Source organism: Spermophilus citellus (assembly GCF_964194105.1).
Source record: "Spermophilus citellus genome assembly, chromosome: 16".
Lineage (NCBI taxonomy): Eukaryota > Metazoa > Chordata > Mammalia > Rodentia > Sciuridae > Spermophilus > Spermophilus citellus.
The window spans coordinates 26,747,060-26,763,761 of NC_138196.1; the positions used below are offsets into that span (position 1 = coordinate 26,747,060).

At 32.2% G+C, this 16,702-nt stretch overlaps 1 protein-coding gene across 1 annotated transcript in view; it reads left to right on the top strand.

The window, feature by feature from the left end:
• WRN (WRN RecQ like helicase) overlaps positions 1 to 16,702 on the top strand; it is a 170,722-nt gene that overhangs the window by 23,351 nt on the left and 130,669 nt on the right. The window contains exons 2-8 of the mRNA XM_081268993.1: positions 2,118 to 2,224; positions 2,789 to 2,901; positions 7,876 to 8,021; positions 8,491 to 8,639; positions 9,324 to 9,473; positions 10,665 to 10,734; positions 14,224 to 14,338. Coding sequence (XP_081125119.1) covers positions 2,129 to 2,224; positions 2,789 to 2,901; positions 7,876 to 8,021; positions 8,491 to 8,639; positions 9,324 to 9,473; positions 10,665 to 10,734; positions 14,224 to 14,338 — 839 coding nt within the window. The 5' untranslated portion in view covers positions 2,118 to 2,128. The remainder of the gene's footprint in view (positions 1 to 2,117; positions 2,225 to 2,788; positions 2,902 to 7,875; positions 8,022 to 8,490; positions 8,640 to 9,323; positions 9,474 to 10,664; positions 10,735 to 14,223; positions 14,339 to 16,702) is intronic.

Genomic DNA, 16,702 nt, shown 5'->3' on the forward strand with positions numbered 1-16,702 from the left:
CATATATATGAAGATTAAGAAGAGATCATATATATACAATTTGGGATAAACTTAACTTCTTCAAGGGTTTTGAATTTGTGAAAGTAGGATCTTATCAACCACTAACATCTGTAAAATGCTTTATGGTGTACAAAGCATATATATTTTGCACATTTTATGCTACTGCTTATTGTGAATATGGTAACATCAAGAGTTGAGTTGTCTGTTCTGATTCAGTGAATCATAGATCTTACCAATCCCAAACTTTCCTAAGAATGTTGTTTTTTTGAAGGAGTCTCAAATAGTGAGAAACAGATTTGAAAAATGTCCCTTTCTTCTGTATTAGGAGATGTCATGGTTTTGAATTAACAGAGAAGTTTTGAGTATTACGTGTAAAATCATTGCCCAAAGGCAGTTTTGAATTCTGAGTTTATATTCTCATAATTACACAGCTTTTTTCATTACCCTTCGTTTTCCAGTTATATATTTAGAATCTGTAATTCCAGCCTTATTTACAATAAGCAGTTTAGATGGTTGAGCTCTCCCTTGCTAATCACATTTTCTAAATGGGGACTCCTTAGTTTTCTTCTAAAATACTCTTAACAGGTTAAAAATACCATTTGACTTGAGGTAATTATCATGTTTACTAGGACCCCTGGTTGAGCTCTTTTCATTCTTTCTCCTCTTCCTTTACAAGCCTGAGTTACAAGCCTATAGTTAATTCTTTCCATCCCAATGCATAAGAGTGATGGGTTTTGTTTTGTGTGGAAAATTTAAGTTTGGTAAAGTAATTGTTTTAAGTTGTTTTGTTCCATACATTTTCAGTATTCTCAGTTTTTAGTTCATGCTTTGGGAAAGGGGCAATTAGGGATAGGGATTGTGTTACTAAATAGTCTCAAATATAACAGGCCATCCCTAAATTCTAAGTAGTTATTGATTGTTTAATATGTTTCATCATGAGAATTTTTAGGAGTATGTTTAAAACTACTACCCCTTTATTAGAAAGTTGAGTTAATATGAAGTAAAGTTGCGATTTGTTGCTGAGAACATAAGCCTTCTTCAATTTATTGTCAGTCACATCAGGGTATGGATCCATTAGCAAAAAGAACATGTTATAGTCTTTTTTTCTCATTCACAGCTTTCTTTTTTATTTTTGGTATCAGGGATTGAACCCATGGTGCTTGCTTAAACACTGAGCCACATTCCCAGCTCTTTTTAAAATTTTTATTTTGAGACTGGGTCTCCCTTAAGTCTTTGTTAAATTGCTGAGGCTGGCTTTGAATTTGCAGGCTCCTGATCCCCTGGGATTACAAGGTGTAGTGCCCTGCTCATTCACTGTTTACTTTAACCATACTTAAGTTTTGTTTACATTGTAGAGAGCCCTCAAAACTAGTAACACTTAAAAAAAATTTTTCTAAGGAGCTCTTAGTTTTAGGGTAATGTACACTTTCTAGGAAAGGACATAATAAAAAAAAAAATCCTTAATATAGAAGAGCTGTTCTGTGTTTTAAAAGGAAGATTTTCACATATACTTGTGAATAAATCTAATGGTCTTGCTTAGTTTACTTTGATTGTAGATAATAATTGTACAGAAAATTAAAGATTTTTTTTTTTTTTTGTTATTGTTGTACTGGGGATTAAAGTCAGGGACACTCTACTACTGTTTACATCCCCAATCCATTTTATTTTTTATTTGAGACAGGGTTTCAGTAAGTTGCCAAGGCTGGTCTCGAATTTGAGATTCTCCTGTCTCAGCCTCCTTAGTCTCTTGGATTTTAGGCATTGTGCCACAGCATCTGGCTGAAAAATTTTTAATATTTCATACACCCAAGAATTCTCTTTGTTAATGATGTAAAGGTTTGAAAGGATTAAAGTTGTAGAATAATAGAATTTTGAAATTGCCAGAACTTTAGATCTCAAAATGACCCACTTGCTTTAAAAGAAAGAGATACTTAATGTATAGTTAATAGAAACTATTATATTTATATATTATACTTGGGCCTAGATGTGATAATTTAATTATGTATGTTCAGTTTTGTCTCATTGACAGGACTCTCTCTTGAGTTTTCTTTCAAGGATTTGCATTTATTCACTAAGTCATTGTTTTTTTTTTTTTTTTTTTTTCTTTTTGCAACTAGGGATTTTAAAAATGAATGAAAAAGAGCTGGAAACAAACCCACAGCAGCGGAAATTTCCTAAATGGATGACAATGCAGAATAAAAAATGTACTGTAGAAGAAAGAAAGGTATATTATTTATTGATTATTCTTTCAGATGGGGAATTTAATTTAAATTTGGCTGTAGAATGAGTCAACCCTCACTTGTAAACTTCAGGTAATTATTTAGGTTAGTGTTTCTGATGTGTGAATGAACCAGCATCTAGTTTAGAATAGGTGAATAGTAATAAATTTTGGGTTTACAAATGAGAACTTCTTGGGTTTTACAAAATGAGAACTTTTACTGTATATTCCCCCTTTATGTCAGTTTACATGGTTGGCCTTAGTAGTTTATTTGAATTCAGATAATTTAGAAACACTAACACTGGTGAATTTTGGGGGGAAGCCAGTTTAAGACCTTCTAGAATTAAGTTCTGACAACCAGTTATCAGCATTTTTAAAAAATATTTTTTAGTTGTAGATTGACAAAATGCCTTTATTTATTTATATATATGTGGTGCTGAGGATCGAACCCAGTGTCTCACTCATGCTAGGCGAGTGTTCTACCACTCAGTGGACTTTATTATTTTGGTGAACATTTATTATTTAATATGAACTTTACTTGTATCTGTGTTGAATTTTATTTTTCTCAAGGCATGTATTCTGAAGAGTGTTTTTGAAGATGATCTTCCCTTCTTAGAATTCACAGGATCTATTATATATAGCTATGAAGCTAGTGATTGCTCTTTCCTATCAGAAGATATTTGGTAAGAGATTTGAATTTCATTGATTTTTGCATCCTTAGAAGATAATAACTATTTAGTTAATATTTGTGAGTATAGTGAGTTTTATAGTTGAGATGTGTTCCAGAGGAAATTAATTCTACAATATAGAGTATTAGTAAGTTCTAGTCTACTTTTTAAATAAAAATAAAATCATTATGAAAATTAAATTTGTAATATCTGTTCATTCATAAGCAATTTAGAAAAAAGGCAAAAATTATTCAACCTCTAAATGTTGAGTAATATAATATAAAACCTTATTTAAAATATCAACATCGTAATATTGAATAATGGCTATGATTGGTTCTCTTATTTGCTTAGTGACAGTATCACCAAGTGATCCTTAAAAAGAACATCAGAAATGACTGCTGGTACTGTTAATAGTTGCTCTAACAAAATTATTACACACTGAGTAAATTATAAAATTATTTCTCAAGTTTTGAAGGCTGAGAAGTCAAAAATCATGGCACTGGCATTTTGTGGAGTCCTCTGTACTGTGTCATAAGATGGTAGAAGAACAAGTGAACAGAGAAAGGAAAAGAGCATAAGGAGCTAAACTTAAATCAAATCTGCTCTCTTGATAACCTATCCATTCATGTGATAACATTATTAATCCATTCAGGAGGGCAGAGTACTCTTATTAGCCACCTCTCCTAACATTGTTGCACTGAGGTTTAAATTTCCATATGAGTTTTGGAGGTGATATTTAAACCAAAGCAAATTGGAACTGTAATCTTTCAGTCTAAACCTCTTGAAATATTTTGTAAGCAGAAGTAGTAAGGAAGTAAATCAGATCTGCTTTCTTTTTCTTTTTTTTAATTGTGCATCATAATTTTACATAATAATGGATTCATCCTGCTATATTTGCACATGCACATAATTTGCTCAGTCTCCTTTTCTATCTTCCTTTTCCCTTCCTTCTTTCTTCCATCTTCTTTGAAGTTGTTACACCTATCTTTTTTTAAAAAAACAAAACAAAACAAAAAAACCTGTTACATGTTGGGTTAAAAAAAAAGAAATAAATTAAGCTATTTATTAATGTTCTGGTGATAGATGTAATCTAGAAATAGTATTCAGTTGTCCTCACTTCCACTCCAGTCCTTTGGGTTTTATTGTATTGAATTAAATTAGACTCACAGAGAGGGTAAATTCTTTATATATTAACTTCACTAGCTACCTTTGACATTGCTATAGTATATCATATCTGAAATCAAAACATATAAATGATTTGAAGAATTAGGGTGTTGATGAATTGTATTTGCTTTATAAGAGACAAGGCAGAATTTTTGTTTTTTGTTTTTTTATCCCCTGTCCTGTGGTCACTTTTAAGATTTATACCATCTATCAAACTAAAAGGCTTCTTCACAGCAAAGGAAACAATCAAGAATGTGAAAAAAGCCTATAGAATGGGAGAAAATCTTTGCCACCTGTGCCTCAGACAGAGCATTAATCTCCAATATATATAAAAGAACTCAATGCAGCTGAGGTTGTGTCTCAGTGGTAGAGCACTTGCCTAGCATATATGAGGCCCTGGGTTCGATTCTCAGCACCACATCCGAGTAAACAAAGTTAAAATCCATTGGCAACTAAAAAAAAAAAAAAAAAAAAAAAAAAAAACTCAACAAACTTTAACACCAAAAAACTCAGATAACCCAATTAATAAATGAACAAAGGACCTGAACAAGCACTTCACAGAAGAAATATGATCTGTCAACAAGTGTATGAAAAAGTGTTCAACATCTCTAGCAGTTAGAGAAATACAAATTAAAATTATACTGAGATTCCATCTTACTCCAGTCAGAATGGCAATTATCAAGAATACCAATTAACAATAAATGTTGGTGAGGGTGTGGGGGAAAATATTCAGTTACACATTGTTGGTGGGATTGCAAATTGGTGTAGCTGCTCTGGAAATCAGTATTCAGATTCCTCAGAAAACTTGGAATGGAACCACCATTTGACCCAGTTTTTCCACTCTTTGGCATATACCCAAAGGACTTAAAATCAGCATACTACAGTGACACAGCCACCTCAATGATTATAGCAGCTCAATTCACAATAGTTAAACTTTGGAACCAATCTAGGTGCCCTTCAACAGATGAATAGTTAAAGAAACTGTGGCATATATACATACAATGGAATACTACTCAGCCATAAAAAGAAATGAAATTATGGCATTTGCTGGTAAATAGATGGAATTAGAGACTATCATGTTAAGTGAAATAAGGCAATCCCAAAAACCCAAAGTTAGCATGTTCTCTCTGATAGTGGATGCTAACTCACAATAAGGGGTGTGGGTAGGGAAGAATGGAAGTACTTTGGATTAGACAAGGGAAATGAATGGAAGGGTGTGGGGAATGGGAATAGGAAAGATAATAGAATGAATCAGACATTACTCTCCTATGTGCACATATGAATATAATGACCAATGTAATTCTACATCATGTACAACCAGAAGAATGGGAAGTTGTACTCTATATATGTATAACATGTCAAAATACATTCTACTGTCATGTATAACTAATGAGAATAAATAATAAATATAGCTGTTAAAAAAAAAGATTTATACCATCACAGGTTTCCCCCAATTTATGATGTGTCTTTGTATAGTGTGGTTTGTATTTATCCTGCTTTGGATTCATTGAGTTTTTGTTTGTTTTGTTTTTTTTTTTTTTGGGGGGGGGATTTGTGGGTTTATTGCTTTTATCATACTTGAAAATTTGCGTCAAATATTTTTTCCTTGCATCCTGATACACAAGTTAGAGTGCTTAATTCTGTTTCTATTTTCTCTTTTGATTTTTTTCCTCTTTGTGCTTCAGTTTGAATAGTTTCTTTTGCTTTCTTTTAAGTTCACTATTTTTTTCTTCTGTAGTATCTCATCTGTTTATCTCATAAATTTTTTATTGTGGTTGTTATACTTTTCATTTTACTTTCCATTTAAAAATATATATCTACCATTTTGGGTCTCATATTCATGCCTTTAAAATATTCTTGAACATATGAAACATATTTGTAATAGCAGTTTTAATTTACTTGTCTCAATTTCATTATTTTAGGCCTTTTTTTTCCTTCTTCTATTGAGCTGTTGTTCTCCTGGTTATGACAACACTTTCCTGTTCTCATGACTTCTAATTTTTTTTTTTTTTTTTTTTTTTTGATTAGGCATTGTCATTTTTACCTTGTTTGATTTTGTTGTCTTTCAAAGAAAGGAGTTTTGATTGTCAGATAGTTAAGTTACTTAAAGATCAACTTTATATTTTAAGTTATATTTTTAAGCCCTTAACTCTTATGGGTACTTTAAGCCATTTAAAGGTGTGATTCTTTTGGAATCTTTTAACTCTTAATACCTAGGAATTATTCAATTTATAGTCTACTAGTAGTTCTTTGCTTAGACTCATAGAATTTCAGTCTGCACATGCTTGTCTTAGTATTTTACAAAGTCTCAAGGATAGCCTAGGAAGACTTATGGAGCTCTTTTCCTGCCTAATGCCCTTCTCTCCAAAAATATGCTCTACAACTTCCAATTGATTTAGTTTCTGAGTTTAGTGTTATTTAATCAATTCACAGTGTACATCACTTTTATTGGCTTTAATTCACTGAAAGTTCTTTTATTTCATTTTATTTCATTTCAATCTTAATTACTAATAATCTGTAACACTCAAGTCACACATTGTACTTCACATAATGATGTACATAGGTTAAAGTAAAGCTAAGAAAGAGTTAAGACAGCCAAGGAAGCCACAGGGTTTCAAGGAGGCAGTGCCAAGAGAAAGATAGGACACAGATACAAAATTGTTATTGTGTGGTCAGATAAGGGAACCAGTTTAGGAGAGTTGAGTCAGGGTACAGTTTATAGTGCCCTTTGAGATAACATCTATTATGAGCTCAGTGGTCAGCATTTCCTCAATAGTTTTTATACTACTTTAGTATTTTATATTCTCAAATATATATTATTTTGTCCATTTGAAAACATTTAAAAATGTTGTCAAACTGTATGTGTACTATGTATTTGTATTTTTTCAGTCAACATTGTTTTTGAGAACTTTTCATATTGATCTGTGTAGTTCCATTTTGACTTTTATATGATGTTTATATGATATTTTATTGTTTTAGTATGCTACAATATGTGCATTCTCTGATTGACAGAACTTTAGTTTCCAATTTTTTGCTAGTAGGAACAATGTTGCAATTAACATACTTAAACATGTTTGTCTCTTTGTATATGTGTAAGAATTTCATATATTTGTAACAAAAAATTCCCAAGTTATAGTGTTTATACATTTTCAATTAGAAACTGTCAAAGTTTTTTTCCAAAAGAATTTTACCAATTTATATTTTCATCAGTAATGAGCAGTCTCACCCATATTTGTTTGTCTTAGCATTTGATACTGTGAACCTTTAATTTTTGCCAATCCGATACATGAGAAAGAGTGTAGAGAAAATTGGTATCTTCATATAGTTATTTAGGTTTATTGGCCATTTGAATTTCCTTTTGGGAATTGCCTATTGCTGTTTTCCTCCATTCTTCTGCTGGATTATTTATCTTATTTGTCTTTTCATTCCCTCCATCCCTCCTTTTTCCCCATAGGTGTTTTAATGCTGAACTACACCAGCACCTTTTAATTTTTGTTTTTAGACAACCTTTCATAAGTTGCTTAGGGTCTTACTAAGTTACCGAGGCTGGATTCCAATTTGTGATCCTCCTGTTTCAGCCTTCTGAATTGCTGGGATTATAGGGTGTGCCACCATGCCTGGCTTCTTAATAATATTTTGAGGAACTTTTAATATTTTCTGGTTATTATCAGTTGTATGTATCACAGATATCTTCTCCCATTATATGGTTTGTCTTTTAGATTTTGTCATTTAGTTTTAAAATGATGTCTTTAGTTCTGCAATTGTTTAAAATTTTAATGCAATTAACTTACACTGTTCTTCCGGTCAAAACCCCCCACCCCCCAGCATGAACCTGTCTGATGGAGATGTGATAGGATTTGATATGGAATGGCCGCCAGTATACAGTAAAGGGAAACTAAGCAGAGTTGCACTAATTCAATTGTGCGTGTCTGAAAGCAAATGTTACTTGTTTCACATTTCATCAATGGCAGGTTGGTTATCTCTTTTTCTTTGTTTCATTTTTATATTGCTGATAATTGTAATATGTTAACTTTATCCCTGTAAAATTGAACTCTTTCATTACCTGGTACTTCTTTCATCATCTTACATTTATTTAACTATTTAGTTTCCATCTGATTCACTCATATTCCTGTTTAATTTTCATAGCACCCTGTGAAGCATTGATATTTTTTCTGTTTTAAAGAAGAGAGAAATGAACTTTAGAGGATCTGGATGACCAGTAATACACTGTTGGTTCTAGCAGAGTACTCACACTCATTTTTTCTTACCATTTATTAATCAGGAGTTTTTGATTTAGGCAAGAAAAGAAATACTTGAGGTGAATGTGTTTCCGAATTTAAACTTAACATAAGCATTTAAAAATACAAATGGCATGTGTAAGAAATAGAGAATAAATCCATTATACTTAACAGAACTTATGGAAATAACAAAATGTTATAGTTTTTCCCCAGGGATTAAAAATGTTGCTTGAAAATAAAGCAATTAAAAAGGCAGGTGTAGGAATTGAAGGAGATCAGTGGAAACTTCTACGTGACTTTGACATCAAATTGAAGAGTTTTGTGGAGTTGACAGATGTTGCCAATGAAAAGGTAGAAATAACAAGTGCATTATTTTCATAAACAAGACGATACTGTGGTTTTTCTCTGTGGATGGTATCTTGTTTTTAAAAAAATAATTTAAGCTATGTACTGTTTTTGTATGAGTACAAAAGTTCTGAGTGAATGTACCATAATGAAACCTTCAATTTTAATCCATCATTTTGGCAGTACTTAGTTTCTTTAAGTTTCCTCTCTTTCTTATCCCCAATTCTTTATTGTTTGACTTTATTTTCTATTGCAAATTTAAATATTTATTTTAAGTTTTTTAAAAAAGTATTTGTACCAATAACTTTTTTTTAAAGAGAGAATATAAAGTAGCTATTGTGATATAATTCTCTGAGTGGAAGTTTGACCATTAATTCCACTTCCTGTATTTCACATATTTTATTAATGAAGTCATTAAATTCTCATATTTGGCTGGGCTGTGGAAAGCATACTAAACTATTGGGCTTTCCCCCCCCCATGAACAATACTTGTAAAGTCCAAGAATTTTAATACCTATATTGGCAAAATTCCAGAGTTAAATTCTTATACTGTAGACTACAAATGAGATTTTTAGTGACAGAAAATTTACTGAGGGTTGTTTATTTGTGGCCTGGTCATGTGGTGGTATTCAGGAATATCTGATAATAGAAGAAAGTAATTTTTCCTATGTTGCTTTCTTATTACTTCTAGCTGAAATGTATAGAGACCTGGAGCCTCAATGGTCTGGTTAAACACCTCTTAGGTAAACAGCTTCTGAAAGACAAATCAATCCGCTGTAGCAATTGGAGTAATTTTCCTCTCACTGAGGACCAGAAACTATATGCAGCCACTGATGCTTATGTACGTACTTAAAGATTTTTAGGTTGTTACGTATTTTTTAAACCTTAGCATAAATTACTTTAGAATAACTTTATTGTGGAAGAGGCATAAACTCTACTAAGATTATTAATATCAGTTTGGCAGCAAGAAATGTTTTCATGAATTGAAACTTAAGTCTTGGTATTAATTAGCAAGTATCAGTCAATACATTGCTCAGTACTAGTTATTTTCATTGTCATGAAGCCAAAATAATGTGTATTTTGTATATAGAAAAAATGTGAAACTTGCTGAAATCATGAAAGACTAATGAGCTCAGGCTTGGAACGCACAAATGGTGATGTATTCAATAATTGCTTATAGCAATTCAGAATAAGAATAGTTGCAAGACATTTTCTATATTGAAACTGGCCTTATTTCTTATATTTAAACTGTGGCAAAAATTTAGAAAAATTGCCTCCAAATTTAACTTGCTGCTTCTGTTAGATATATTTTTATTAGTACAAGTTTATATATAGTCAAATCTCAGCTTATCTTTACAGATAGCATTATTTGTATATATGTATTTAATATGAGGAATATATTTTGTTCCACAGTTAATTTCTTTTTCCCTAATTCATACTTTCATTTGTTGATGAATTTATTGTTTCCCATTTTGCATCTATTTTTAGGAATGTAAGCTTAATTTGTAACCAGAAAAATAATTTGATTTTTCTTATCAGGGTAATAGGGTGATACTTTTTCTTTAAAAAAAATTAAAAAAACTTTTCAAACTATCAAAAGTTCTGTAGCAACTTCATTTTTGAAAAATCATTTTACTTGACTATTCCTGTTAACCATTCTTAGAAGGAGAACTGCTCATACACTAACATTCTCAGCTGATTTATTGAAATGGAAGGAAGTAGATATCTGTAATCAAAGCAGATTCTCTCACTATAATGTATTTTGTTAAATTGTATTTATAAGTCATATGATACCTGCTCATATATTGAGTGTTAACAAACGAAAACTTATATTTTAAGGCCGAGGCAGGTTACTTTCTCCATTCTTACAAATGGAATGGTGATTAAATGAAGATATTTGTGTACCATAGTAGGGTTAAATTCAGTATTCTGGGTACTTTGGAGATCATACTTTTGGATTTATCTAAAGCTGAGATGTATACCTTTATTTTGGTTATCTTTAACCTGCACCTGTTTTTCTGTTTTCCTGTAGGCTGGTCTCATTATTTATCGAAAATTAGAAATTTTGGATAGTGCTATGCACATGTTTGCTCCAAATAAAGGTATGTTATGATCTAAAAAGATAAAAGGTGAATTTTCTTTTTTTTTGTGAGATTTATTTCCCAAAAAACCCCCAATATTCAGATATTTGTAAAAGTATTTTTCAATATTAGAACTTCTCAAATGTCTGAGCAGTGTTGATGTGAAGGTGAGATTTATCAAGATCAAAGATTAGAGTTTTAGGTATGTTACTTGTGGTGGAGCAGCATTTATCACTTTTGTTTTGTAGCATTGGAATTTTGTTGGAAATTTGTTGGAATTGGGACTTGTAGGTTTGATAATATCACCAAAGCAAAAAACTTTCCTCCAGGCTAGAGATTATGCATCCTTGCTATAACTATTTAAAATGCTTTATATGTATAATGCTTTAAAATGTTTAAGATGCTTTATATTTTTCTAGTTTAAATTGTCATATTCTTTCTGCTGTGTTTCTTCACTCAACTTCAGTGCCCTTGTTAGATGTTGTGATAGATCAGTGACTGCATAAAGAGTTAGGTGGAGTGGATGAGCATGCTTTTGTGTTATGTAGACCAGTGGTGGAATCCCAGTCGTGTGACCTGGGGTATATCTCTTTCCCTATGTTTGGAATGTGGATAATAGTACAATATGCAGCTGTAGAGAGAGTTTTTAATACAGCTTGAGCTTCTCTAATCTGAAATATGGAAGGCTTTGAAATCCAGAACTTTTTGAGTGTAAACATGATGAACATATTTTGAGGTATTCAGTAATATTTCCTAGAGAGTGATGTTTTAGGCAAGACCTTAAATATGAGCAGGCATTAGCTACCTGAAGAGAAAGGGAAAAGTGTTGTAGACCCAGGAAAGGTCAGGTGCAGAGTGTTAGAGATCAGAGATATCATGCTGGTTGTGAGCAATTGAAATATATTGAGTCTAATGGGGTAATATAGGAGAAGCAGAAAAGGGAAAGAAGACAGACTGTGTTAAGAAGTTCACGTTTCCTCCCAAGAGTAATTGAAGATTTTAAACACAGGAGTGAAAAAACATTATATTTCAAAATAAAACTCATCAAAACAAAATTTGAACTATAGAGTACAAAGTGTAGGAGGGCAAAAGTCAAAGTGTGAATTCCCTTTGGGAGACTATGATAGTAAACCCAAATGAGAAGTAATGTTAACTTACCAGTTCTTTGTATTGAGTGATGTGGATATGTCAAACTACATTTAGTAGATTGGTATTATCAACAGAATTTGAGATATGGATGAGAGGCCACAATTTTTTTTTTATCCATTCATCCACTGAAGGGCATCTGGGTTGGCTCAGAGACCATTTTAATAGTCCAGATAACAGATGATAATTGTTTGGATTAGGCTAGTAGCAAAGAGAGGTGGTGAGAAGTGGTGGATTCTGTAGATTTTTGAATATTTAGTGAAGTATTTGTAGATGAATTCTAAGAGTCAAGACTGAAAGAACAATCAAGATATTTTGGTTGAATCAGTTGATAAATGGAAAGGTCAGTTATAGTGGAAGATTATGAGAAGAACAAATTTTAGATTCCAATGTTGGACTTGATAAATTTTAAATCGCTTTGATACTTATATGATATTTTAGTTGGAAATGCAATTTTGGAGTTCAGGGAAAAGATTGAGGTTGGAGAAGTAACTTATGAAACTGGATGAGAAAATAGGGAATGAATGAGAGCTGAGGCTGTGGCTCAGTGGCAGAGCACTTGCCTAGCATGTGTGAGGCACTGGGTTTGATCCTTAGCACCACATAAAAATAAACAAATAAAATAAATGAATTTTGTTCATCTACATCTACGATTTTTTTTTAAAGGGAATTAATGAAATAAAGAAGAGAAGAGGTATTGACATCAAAGGGCACTCCAACACTTAGATGAGGAAGATAAGAGAGCAGCAAAGAGGACTGAGAAGGGGAATTAATGATGCAGGAAGTATCAGATTGTGGCGTTCAGGGGCCAGGTGAAACTGTTTTAAGTAGGAGGAAGTTTTCAGTTTGAGCAAGATGAGGATGCAGGGTTAACAATTAGGTTTAGTAAAGTAGAGGCCATTAGTAACATTTCCAGAGGCAGCTTTACTTTACTGATAGGGGTGAAAGATTAGTTGGAGTTAGTTTAGACGAAAATTGAGAAATTTGAGACAGTGAGTGTGGACAATTCTTTTAAGGGTATTTGTTGTAAATGAAAATAAAGATATGAATACAGATCAATATGTGGTTTGGAGAGTAGGAGGTTAAAGTAGTCAGTCCTCTTATTGTTTCTATTTTCTTAGTGAAATTAGAGGTGAAGCTATTTCTTGAGTAAAAGGAAGGATAAGCGGGTGTTGGAGGCTCAAAGAGAAAGGAAAAGTTGTCAAATGGTCATCTTTCCAGTGGGAACTATAGATCTGTGCCAGGAATTTAAAGTGAACTGAGTGATTCTCTTTGTGTTTTATATTCATCTATATTCTTCTGCTTGGGTGTAGATAAAAAAGCTGGATTTCATTAGAATAGGGGTTTTGCCAAATAAGTACCATTGAGCAGGAGAGCAAAGATGTTGAGAGTCTATGCATCAAATGAATGATTACTAAAATGGGAGTAAGAAAAGAAAGACAATGGAGTGGGACTAGGAGAATAATGGAAAAGGTGGTAGGTTCAATAGATTTGGTTCTGAAAGTGTCAAATAATTGTATGGAAAGAAAGTCATGCTGGTGCTCATGGGGAATACTTATAATTGAATTTTTTCTTCTTTTTTATATTTTTATTGATGTGTACTTGGACTATTGAAGTGATGATTTTATTGGCAATTACAAGGTCAAAGATATATTTAAGGGAATAGGTGGCTGAAGTCAGCTGAAGAAAAATTATTGGAAATGGAGATGTCAAGGAGTGGAAAAGGCCACATTTTTGGATGGACCATGTCTGTGAATGCTGAAATCACAAGGAATGATCACAGGAATAATTGTAGAGGGAAAGACAGTTAATGAACAATGTGTTAAAATCAACAAGTAAAGGCATGTGATTTTGAGATGTCGAGAATTGTAGCAATCAGGAATAACAGGTTTTATGGCCCAATGTCAGATGCTTTAGAGCTAGACTTTTTAAAGGACAAGGGAAGTTGTGATGAAAAAATGCTAAGAAAGGAAAGGTTTGGGGAAAGGAGAACAGATTTTGTGCTGTTGATGGAAAATGAGATATAATGAAATTGATAATTTGGAAAATGATTACTGATTAGAAAGTCTTGCATTTGATTTTGGTTTTGACTGGTAATGAGGGCAATGAAGAATGACTGTTAGAAGAGATTATATTTACCAAACTGTATCAGCCCTCATGTTACTGTATTGATTTCTAATTTAGAAATAGTGCAGATGAGTGAAGCAAAGTGATATGATTTGGAGATGAATAGTCTTTTTTGTTGGAATTTAGTTTAAGGAAAGAATATACAAATCTGAGCCCTAATACTACTTAATGAAGTAGCTGAATAAATATTTCTGTTTTGCAGTTTGAAAATGAATATTGATTTTTATTTTTCCCTAGAGGAGAAAATCTCACCTGGTGAAGTAAAGAAACAGTTGACTTCAATCTCTGAGGAGATGATGTATTTGGCTAAGCATTTTCCTGACAGTTGCAGAAAATTGGAAAATTTACAGAGGTTAAATATGTTTTTATCAATTACATTTATTCTCATTCCTATATATGAAGAATTGACTGTTCATAAAGGTGGATTTATATATAGATTCGTACATCCAAACGTCTAAGGATTTTCTGTCTTCTTTATAGGCTATTTTATGAACAAATTATGTTTTTGAAATTACTTTTGTATTTTTGTTAAAGCAAAATAAAATAAGCACATATTAAGGAAAATACTTGATGCAAAGTTGTCTTTTTCTGTTATGAGCATTTAATTATAGTTTGATCACTTGAAATCTTTAAATAAAATAGGTTATCATCTGGTTATTATTTAAGACTCTTATCTAGTTGTCAGACTATTTAAAATAAAGGGTATACAAAGTTTAAAAATTGTTTTATGGTGAAACCACTAAATAACTTGAGATACTTGGATTGAATGTTCTACACAGATTAATAGACCTTAGACTCCAGGTGCTATGTAGCTAAATCTTTTTGGAACCAAACCTTGCTTTGGTCTTAATTGCTGAATTACTTTTTTCTTAAGTCTTTAAAAGCAGGAATGTTCTTGAATAGTGAACAATGTAATAATGTATTTTGTGGGCAAAGATATTTGTTAGAAATGTGAAGCGGTTAGCTGAAATAGAAAATATTTGACTCTGGGAAAGTGCAGTGTTAATGTATTCTTTTTTGGATAAGATTTGTGATAGATTTTGATTAAAAGATTAAAGAATGTAGCATAGAAATTCAAATTTCTAAGTCATTTTTTCCCTTATGAAGAAGTTGTTTTGGTGGTTTTTAGGTAACTGAGAATTTTGAAAAAATATAACCTTTAAATGAGTAAAGGTACTAGTAAATCCATTTCTTTGTCATTTTTATATTTTTCTATAAAATTAGAAAAATCATCTTTTATCTGATTTTTATATACCTTTCAGATTTTTGTACTGGCAGTTAAAATATCTACTTAAGATAAATTGCATATGTTTAATGCTTTTCTTCATAACACCAAAGCTAAATAGATTTTCTTAAAACTTAACAATGAGCAATATTGGGTCTCATAAAATTTTAGTGTCGGGCTGGGGATGTGGCTCAAGCGGTAGCGCGCTGGACTGGCATGCGTGCGGCCCGGGTTCGATCCTCAGCACCACATACCAACAAAGATGTTGTGTCCGCCGAGAACTAAAAAATAAATATTAAAAATTCTCTCTCTCTCTCTCTCTCTCTCTCTCCCCTCTCTCACTCTCTCTTTAAAAAAAAAAATTAGTGTCAAAACAATAACTAATCAAATCTCTTATTTCATGTTCTTTGTTATACATCTTCAGTAAAACATAACTTATTCAGATTATATTTCAGAACTAGGAGGGAGCAAAAAAGGCCTTTTAGTAGCCAAAATACCTGCCATAAGCATGCAGTTGGACTCACTGTCTGCATTTCCAGTGGAGTGAATAGGCTGCATTCAGAGTACATTTGCTTTTTGTTTATAGATTGAGTCTGACAGCCTTGGATTTCTAGTTAAAATGACAGTGATATGAATAAAGAATGATATGTACATGACAGCAGCTACAACTGATAGTTAGCAGTCTATGAAGGAGTAGCCAAATTTTAATAAATTTGAAATAAAACTCTTAAAGAAGTTTGAAGTTTATTGCATAAGGGAACATATGTTTCAGTAGAACCTGGAAGTTCACTGAATATAGTATTGCAGAGTTATTGATTTAAATTCAATACATTATTTGTTTTATTGTTGTTATGTATTTGATATTCTGCTGGATGCCAAGGCTGTCCACAGGCAACTAATGCATGATAACAATCCCAAGAAAGAAGGGGTGTATATTATGTCCTATTAAAGAAGGCAGAATGGCCTTTGGTATTTGTTAGAGTAAATATTAAATTACCTTGTATGAAATATTTTTTGAGATTAGTGCAGGATAAATGAGCCAATCTATTGGTTGGTTGATCTGTGCCACTTTTGCTATATTTATATTACAGCATCCTGTACATTTAATAATTAAGCTGTATCACATAACTGTTCCTACTAAATTATTATAGACAGTTCTTCAATTTGAATAGCTGTGTATAATGCTAAATATTCTTCTCTCTCTCTCTCTCTCTCTCTCTCTCTCTACACACACACACACACACAAATTAGTTGTTGATGGACCTTTATTTTATTTATTTATATGTGGTGCTGAGAATCGAACCCAGTGCCTCATACATGCTAGGCAAGCGCGTTACCACTGAGCCACAACCGCAGACCTAAATATTTTTAATAGTTGTATATAATGCTAAATATTCTTTATAAGATTTAGAGAATTTTATAATTTTAAAATCAATGTTTTGGGGCTGGGGTTGTGCCTCAGTAGTAGAGCACTCACCTAGCATGTGTGAG